The following is a 9,562-nucleotide window of genomic DNA, read 5'->3' as shown; positions in this document are numbered from 1 at the left end:
CTTGATTCAATTAAGCTTATTGTGGTGCTCACATAGTCACAAAATTCAACAGATGCTATCTTCATGAATGATCAATCAAGCAAAGATGTAACCATGCAGACATGAAACTAGTCCTCACCAAATAAAAAGTGTTTCTCTCAAACACACAGGTGTATATAGAGGTGACTCATTCACTATACTATCACAATGTCACATAAATCAACTTTGCCTTTCATTTAACCACAAGCAAGTATCATCACAAGGTCTTTTCTATGGCTTGTAATGTGGCTGAGCTAAGAAGAAAATTGGTTTTTTCGGATCACAAAATCCTTGAGTTAAGAGAGTCATTCATAATTTCATCATTTAAACACAATTTCTCTTTTTCAACCCAACTTTCCCTTGCATTGAGCCTTTCTTTTCTTTTCTTTTTCTTTTACTGTTCATTTGATCAACACTTAGCTCAATGCTTATTCTTGATTTCCCAACAACCCCAAACTTGAACCTTTATCAATACCACACAAATATTCTCAACTTAACTCAAGGTAAAAATTATCACAAAGGGTTTTCATATCATGTTTAAGGTAAAGGTTCAAAGGATAGAACACATTGTGCTCTCTTTTATTGGGCTAAAATCATGCATTGGCTAAAAAGGGATAACAACAGATGGCCTTGATCATATGACACATGCAAGCAAGTGATTCAATCATAGAAACCTGGGCAAAATCATTCATGCTTTCAAAGTAATAGCAATTATTAACAAAAACTCTGGAGTTCAAATCTCACACAAGCTAATTCAAGTTCCAACATTTAGATAACACCCTGCTCAATATCACAATCACAAGTTTACCTCATGCATCTGTTTCACAATATTGTGAGCAACCGCCTGTATATCAAAATTATGCATCATCTCAACATCAATCAATATAATCAGCATCAATCATCATAGCATCATCAACCATTGCATCATAGATTAAGTTTTAAGCCAAGTACATCAAATCCTATACTAATAACAGAAGCAAAATTGCAAAAGCAAAAGAAATAAGGTTAGAAAGCTGGGTTGCCTCCCAGTAAGCGCTTGTTTAACGTCACGAGCCTGACCCAATAAGCTCAAAGATCAACCAACTCCATGACTGTGGAAAGGCGTTCAACCTCACCACCCAAATATTGCTTAAGACGTTTCCAATTCACCACCCAACTTCTTTGTGGATCTTCAGCAGATGGATTTGTCAACTCAATTGCTCCATGTGGATGAACATTCTTAACTATAAATGGACCAGATCACTTAGACTTCAACTTCCCAGGAAAAAGCTTTAAACGTGAGTTGAACAATAACACCCGCTATCCTGGATGAAAGGACAGGGCTTCTTGCGCTGAGGGCTCTAGAAAAAGGGCAGCCAAGCGTGAGACAGTGTAATATGGCGCTGTGGGCTAAGCTTCTAGGGCTATTTCGTTGTAATTTCATTATGGATTATGAGGTTAAGTTAAATTAATGCAATTGTTTCTTTTGATTATTGATTTGAGTTGCTCTCTTTCTATGTCTTTCATCTCTATATCATATTAAAAGCAATGATTTTTGCATCATAAGGTGTTTGAATCTACATGCATATTAATCATATGAGTTCAAGGGTTTTTATGTTTGATTGAGAATCTACTTTGATTGAATTTAGGAACTTTCATATGATTAAACGAGTTTTTGCTATCAATTGAGAATGTACTTTGATTGGTGGTAATAATTTCAACTATAATTAATTGAGAATTTACTTTGATTAATTAGTTTTTAAATTGGTTAGGAGATTTAAGAATAGACATGATTAAACACAATAGAATTTGATTGAGAATGTACTTTGGTTGAATTCATTGTGAATAATCTAAAAAGGTCTTGCATTTGATTGAGAATCTACTTTGGTTAACTGCATGATCGCCCTCAAATTAATTAAGAATTTACTTTAATTAATTTGAAACTTGAACAATAATCAATTGAACAATGATTTATGGATAACCGATGATGAATCTATCTTGGAAAAATAGTGGAATTAGATTATTTCATCATAATTGCTTCTAAGTTTCCTCTTTGTTCTTCAAAAATTCTTCAAACATTAATTCCATTAGCATAGTTTCTCACTTTCATTCTTGAGCATTGCATAGCATTCATAAGATTCAAATATTGAAAAGCAATTTCGTATTCGTTGGGAGACGACTCAGGGTTACTTTAACCCTATCTACTTTCTTGACTACTGACTTGGTAATACTGAAGTTGCCTTGAAAAGTAGTATTAATTTGATAGCTTCAACGATAGCGTATCATAGGACCTTTAACAACTACCATTAAATATACATTAACAAAAAAATAGCTTTTAACGTCTGTTATTTTAGGCTTTTGACGTTTGTTAAATGTCCGACATCATAGCGGGAGACGTAAATTGATGTTTGTTGTCTTTCAACAGACGTTAATTCACGTTTGTTGCATTTATAACAGACATTAATTGATGTCTGTTGTAAAAACAACAAACGTCAATTTATGGGTTTCTTTTTTAAAAAAAGAATTGTCGCCATGAAGGTGAAGGAGTAGACATGTGCCGCTGTGAGGGTGAGGAGAAAAACGCGCACAATAACAATTCGAAAATCGTCGTCGCAGTTGTCCTAGAATGCGCCCAAGAACTGCACCAAAAGCCAATGAAAACGAATTTTAATCGGTGCAAATGAAAGATAACGGTTCCAAACGTAATATAATCAGTGCAAAATGATTTTAAACGGTGCAAAGTGGAAGAAAACTTACCTGAAAGTTAATGGCGAACGAGAGAAAGCAGAGGAGAAGATGAACGCAGCGAGAGAGAAAACACGTAACTGGCGAACGCGAACGAAGCAAAAACTCAAACGAAAACGAAAAAGAAAGTGAAGCTCGCATTCTGAGTGGTGGGGGTTTAAAAGAGCATTTGACATCTGGCCCCCTCTAGATCTGATGTCTAATTGGTAAAAAAAAACCCATTTTGGCGCTACTTTGGGGATATTTTCGTAGCTTATTGACGTCTGGGAAGGGGATCTAACGTCTAATACATATTAGACGTTGACCCCTGCTATGTTCGACGTCTAATGTCTGCAAAAGTGACATTTCAATTCTGATTTTGCAATTTCTGGCAGAAGATTTGACATCTGATCTAGGGGGCACCGACGTTTATTTTCGGACCTTTTTTACGTCTGATCTGGGGGCCCAACGTTTAAAGAAGGATTTGACATCTGATTTGGGGGGGCCGACGTCTATGTCGTAAAAAAAATTAATATCGACGCTTAAAATGAGATATTTTCGAACATTTTTGACGTTTGATCTGGGGGGCGACGTCTAAAGAAGGATTTGACGTCTGATTTGGGGGGGTCGACGTCTAAAGGAGGATTTGACGTCTGACCTTGGAGGAACCAACTTCTATAATGATATTTTATTTACAAAAATGCCACCGGTCATTTTTTACGTTCGATTTTCGGTGGTCAGACGTTATACGCATGACGTTAAAGATCATTTTTGCACTAGTGATAAGCACCCTATTCCTAGGTTAGATGAAATGTTGGATAAGTTGCATGGGGCTAACATCTTCACCAAGATTGATCTTAACAGTGGTTACCATCAAATAAGCGTTAAAGAAAGATATGAATTGAAAACTCCTTTCAAGATCAAGTTTGGTTTATGTGAATGGTTTGCCATGCCTTTGGTTTGACTAATGCCCCTTGTACCTTCATGAGGTTTATGAACCATGACTTAAAGGAATGCATACGAAGGTTCATTGTAGTTTGTTTGATGATATTTTAATCTATAGAAAAGGTCTTACTGACCATATTGGCCATCTTAGGCAAGTTTTGATTATTCTAAGAGAACATCACCTGTTTCCAACTTTGATAAATGTACCTTTTGTTAAGATAATGTCATTTTTCTTGGATTCAAGGATGGGAAGGAAGGAGTACATGTTAATCCTGAGAAGATAAAAGTTATCCAAGAGTGGCCCATGCCTTAGATAGTAGGAGAACTGAGAAGTTTCCATGGTCTAGCTAGTTTCTATAGAAGATTAGTAGAAAACTTCTCCACCATAGCTACTCTTCTCAATGAGTTTGTCAAGAAAGATGTACCTTTTGTTTGGGGTAAAAAGCAAGAGCTTTCTTTTGAGACCTTGAAAACTACGTTAACTCATGCACCCATTCTAGTGCTGCCTAACTTTTTCCAAAGCTTTTGAACTAGAATGTGATGTTTTGAGGTAGGAATAGAAGTTGTATTGATTCAAGGAGGATACCATATGACATATTTTAGTGAAAAACTTAGGGGCCCTACCTTAAACTATCCACCAATTACTTGCTGACTTAAGAGTTTATCATACACACCAATCATGAGTCTTTTAAGTACTTGAGAAGGCAAGGGAAGCTAAACAAGAGGCATGCAAAATGGGTGGAATACTTGGAGCAATTTCTTTATGTGATCAAGCACAAGAAGGGGAGTATTAATGTTGTGGCCGATGCATTATGTAAGAGGCATACATTATTAGTTTCCTTAGGATAAAAAATTTCAGGTTTTGATGACATTAAGGAATTGTATGAAAATGATGAAACATTTGAATCCACTTATGCATCTTGTCTTAAGAAGCCTTTTCACAGATTCTATCTATCTGAGGAATACCTTTTTAACAAAGGAAGACTTTATATTCCTCAAGGATCCATTAGAAAGTTTCTTATAAAAGAAAGTCATGGAGGAGGTCTCATGGGCCATCGTGGAGTTCACAAAACTCTTACTCTTTTGAAAAGCAAATTTTATTGACCACACATGAGAATAGATATCCAAAAGCATTGTTCTATATGTATTGAATGTTTACAAGCCATGTTTAAAGTAATGTCTCATGGACTCTACACACGTCTTCCTATAGCTAGTACCCCTTAAGAGGATATAAGCATGGATTTTGTATAAGGGTTACCAAGAACTCAAAAGGGTTATGACTCTAACTTTGTGGTAGTAGACCACTTTAGTAAAATAGCTCACTTTATACCTTGTTAAGGTAGATGATGATAGCTACATTGCAAGACTTTTCTTCAAAGAAGTGGTTAGATTGCATGGTTTTTTCAAGATCATAGTGTTTGATAGAAATATTAAGTTCCTTAGTCATTTTTGGAAAATCTTATGAAAAAAACTACAAACAAAACTTTTATTTTTTATCACATGTCACCCTCGAACTGATGGACAAGATGATTAACACGTTTCAATTCATATTTTTTTTAATTTATTTTAATTCTTTTGTAAACAAATTTTTTGTCATGTCAAGTCACATGTATGACACTTAATACCACTTGGTAAAACCGTATTGTTGTACTTCTATTTAAATTGAAAACAAATTTATTATTTATTAGAATTAACTTTTTAAACCTATTAGATTATTATTATTATATATATATATATATATATATATATAATAAAAACTGATTTTTTAAATTATTTTCATTTTAAATTTTAATATTTTTAAGCCATACAAATATTTAATCTATATTTCATTTTATTTTAAATCCAACATTATTTTGTTATTTAACATATCAATATTAATATATTTATTAAATAAATTTAAATTTAATTTACAAAACAAGAGTAAGAATTTAATACATGCCACTTATAAAGATTAAAACTAATTAATTTAAAGGAAATATAATATTATTATTAAAGTTTGTTTAAAAATGTTTTCAAAATATTTAATAAAAGATTAGTTTTAATTTAAATATAAATATAACATTTATATAAATAATAAATAAATTTAATGTCAATTAAAAGAAAAATAACATTACTTTATTAAAAAAAATTAAAATTAAATTGAATCAAAAACATATATAATATAAAGAATACATTAAATACAAAACAATAATATTAATATTATCACATGTTACACCACAAAAACAACACGTGAACAACGAAAAAAATTGAAAAAAATATAAAATTAAATTAAAAGATTAAAAAAATTAATAAACAAAAACATTTCAAATAAGAATATAATTGAATCAATATTTTAAAATTTAAAACTCAATTGAAACAAAAAGTTAACTAAAATGTGACTTAAAAGAAAAAGTTATGGTATTGCACCTTAGCCCCAGTTTAAAAGAAAAAGATCTAATTCTGAAATCCCAACGATGCCAAGTCTTGTTCCAAAGTAATAAAATAACTCGTGTATGAAGCAGAAAGCTAGCCAACAAGGCATGTAATTTCACTACTGATATAATCATCAGAAATAGTGGAGAACCGAAGTTTCCAAGGAAAAAAGAAGTCAAAAGTTAAACAAAAGGACTATACGATACGTCAAGTATAGATTTATACGACTCTATATTTAATGAACCTTTTTTGTCTATATGGTTCCATCATCTTATGGCCACATCTCATCCTAAATTTGACCATGACAGAACGCTTCAGAAGATACTTCAAACTTGGTGCTGCAGCAACCTTTCCAGAGCCAAGTTTTCATCACCACCAACAGCTTCCAGAATGTTCCTTACTTGAGCTTCTGGAAATCCCATCTCAACAAATTTCTGTACCTGTGCCAAATTAAAAAGAAACTGCATTTGTTATAAAATTATCATATATAAGTATTTTTCATAATAGATTCACTAACAATGGATATGAAAATAATTACCTAAGTAGCTTAGATTTCATAATTTTGCATGATCCATGTCAAAAGCACAACAATATTCTCAAACAGGTTATACATGTCAATAAACACTAAAGAACATAATAAAGTCAAGTAGATACATGAATATATATGCTTGTGTAAAACAATATACTAAACGACCAATTTATCCAAAACAAATCCACGTAAGAAAGTAATACAGAATCTCCTGCATGAACGTTAAGACAATGTCACATAGTGGTCATGACATTTAAAGACGCTCGATTATGTGCATCCATATTCTAAAAGTCAAAAGGGACAGCAAACTTAGTACCCTGTCTTCAATCCCACGTGTTGATGCCTTGGCAAAACTTTCAGTCCAGTAGCGGGCAGTGCTAACAAATGTCTGATAGTTTTCAAGATACTGCATTGTCCATAGACACAGAATTACAATCACAAAAGATGATCTAGCAAAACTAAAATGTTGCATATAATCTTCAACAATATACTGTTCTTAGCAGTTTAACACACAGAATACAAGAAGAAGCATTTCACATAAGTAGAGACACAGCTGCACTACAGAATGAGCCATACTTGCTTCGCTACCACAGCATCTTGAGGATCATCGGGCTGAGGGGCAGAGAGAAGTGCTTGCACCGAAAGAAGTGCAGTCTTCAGAGTGAGTGCCGGGCTCCACTGGTCTTTCAAGATGTCCAGGCAAATAGCTCCACTTTGGCTGCTGATATTAGGGTGCCTTCAATGATGAATAGAGACAATAAAATCCACACATTAATCAATCAAAACAACAATTTTCTGATAGTAATGCATCAAATGTTATATTAGCATCGGAAAAGATATAGCTCATTTTATACAGACTGAAAGAAAAAATAAACTCAAGCATCAAAAACTTCAGAAGAAGTCCGAACTCCTGATGTGGGGCTGTTGAAACCTCGAGTCTGCTGTTTGCAACAAAACTTGTGGGAAACTCATTATCCTCCAAATTTGAGAGAACACCAAAACAAGCGAGGTATATATTTTGTCAGTTTAATAATCAACGAGAGAACCCCGGGTAAGGGAGGAGGTTTGTGTTAGACTTCGGCAGCCAACACATTAAACTTGTCAATTTACTCAACATAATAACATGAATCACGCACAACAGAAACTAAGCCGATATACACACATGACGAAATACAGAACTCATCAAATCAAAAGATCGAGAGACAAAAAGTGTCACACTACCATACTCTATCCTATGAAGAGAATCAGCCTATTGAGCTTCTCTAGCGAGTTAAAATGAACCTCAACCGGCATCAATGAAATCGAATCAGGAAAAATCCTGGCAAAATACCAAATTACAATTATCTCTGTCATTCATTAATATATGACAACACATAGGTCTAGGAAAAAGCTCACCTTCCAATCCAAACCCAAAGCACATTCTTGTATTACATTACAAACTATCAATTTCGCTAACGACAGCCCGCTATCTTCCCTTTTCCATACCCAGAGAGAGTTGCACGTGAATGAAATCAAAAGATTTAACAATATCAGCTGCTTTAAGGACTCCATGTTCCATACACATCAAATTTCAGCCCAAAACAGAAGGATTTTTTAAAGTAAGGAGACAGAACAGTAAAGAACCATTTATTTTCATACTGAACTACGGTTTTAAACTGCATCACTCTATTGCATTAAAATTATCAATATATCCCAAACAACAAAGTGTAAACTTTCCAAACTAAACCAAAACACACTTTGTCCCCTTTCCCATACCCACATATGGTTGCAGAAACGAAAACAAAATTTAACAATATCAGTTTGGCTAAGGACTCATGCTCCTTACAAATCAAATTTTGCGAAAAAAGGAAAGAAAACAGAACAGTAAATAACAATTCATTCTCGTACCAAACTTTGGTCTTGAACTGCATCTTGGGGGGTTCAAACGGGTATCCCTCTGCAACAAAAGCAACGAAACTAATAAAACGCGAAGCCGAAGAAGGAGCCTAACAATTGAGGGGAAATGAAACCCTAGGGTGAGGGAGAAAAAACAATTTAGGGTAATGAAAGAAACAGGCAAAGGGAATAAGAACTTATTCTACCTGGCAATGTGATATCAATCTGAAAAGTGCCTCCATCGTAGGGAGTTCCAACAGGACCCGGAATGGTGCCCATTAACTGAACAAGATCGTCACTTTTCTGACTCACTTTGATGCCCGATCCCTCTGAGTCCTTGCTGCATTCCACCAGCTCCTTCTGCACGCGCGCAAAGTCTATCATCTTTACTCTGTCACCACCAATAACAAAACCCTAGACAGTGAGTCACAGACGGGGAGAACCCAAAAAAACACCTCTTATAGCGGAAAACAAAAATGATCGAAAAGAAGTGTGCGGGGAGAATAAAGGTTATGTGGCTTTTTCACTAGCGAGGGAATGACTGAATGATATATTTTTTCTCTTTTCTTTAACATATACTATAATTTTTTCAGCCGTTACGGAAAACGTCGTTACAATTTCCTTTGCCCTTGCCGGACTGGTGCTGAGTGACGCGTGTTCTCGAAATCTGGTTTGATTTTTGAGTTTTATTTATCATAAAAAAACACGACGCCACTCTGAAATTTGTTACCTACCAACTTTTTGATTCGAACGCCCCGTGTAGTTCCATGGAATTTATGTTCAACACAGTGCCAAATAATTTCTTAATTACAAAAAGGTTTAATATCAATGTTCTCTTTGTCAGCTTTATTTGAAACTGTCCTAATTTTTTTTATGTAATCCTAAAAGTCATAATTTGTGTTCAATTTAGTCTTTTTTGCAAACTTAGTTTAAATAGTTAATGATTAAATGTCTAACTTTCAGTGAATGACATGTCATTTAACTGCTAAAGTGGATAGAAGGCAGAGTGAGGTGGATGTGGCCAATGAGACCTTCCCACGTGTCAGCTCTTTACCCACCCAAAATTAAGGTTTTAGATTG

At 34.3% G+C, this 9,562-nt stretch overlaps 1 protein-coding gene across 2 annotated transcripts; it reads right to left on the bottom strand.

The window, feature by feature from the left end:
- Positions 1-6,159: 6,159 nt before the first annotated feature.
- On the bottom strand, positions 6,160-9,269 carry LOC108329876 (ubiquitin-conjugating enzyme E2 27). Of its 2 annotated transcripts, none has more exons than XM_017564240.2 (6): positions 9,217-9,269; positions 8,689-8,873; positions 8,495-8,543; positions 7,184-7,343; positions 6,924-7,013; positions 6,160-6,518 (listed from the first exon to the last, which is right to left on the bottom strand). In XM_017564240.2, exons 2-6 carry the CDS (start codon positions 8,864-8,866, stop codon positions 6,405-6,407), a joined length of 591 nt encoding a protein of 196 aa, XP_017419729.1. In that variant the 5' UTR covers positions 8,867-8,873; positions 9,217-9,269; the 3' UTR covers positions 6,160-6,404. The 2 variants fall into 2 exon arrangements, with proteins under 2 accessions (XP_017419729.1, XP_017419728.1); XM_017564239.2 differs by having other exon boundaries at positions 9,098-9,220.
- Between the last annotated feature and the right edge of the window lie 293 nt (positions 9,270-9,562).

Source organism: Vigna angularis, chromosome 4 (assembly GCF_016808095.1).
Source record: "Vigna angularis cultivar LongXiaoDou No.4 chromosome 4, ASM1680809v1, whole genome shotgun sequence".
Taxonomy (NCBI): Eukaryota; Viridiplantae; Streptophyta; class Magnoliopsida; order Fabales; family Fabaceae; genus Vigna; species Vigna angularis.
This window is presented reverse-complemented; position numbering and strand designations above follow the sequence as displayed.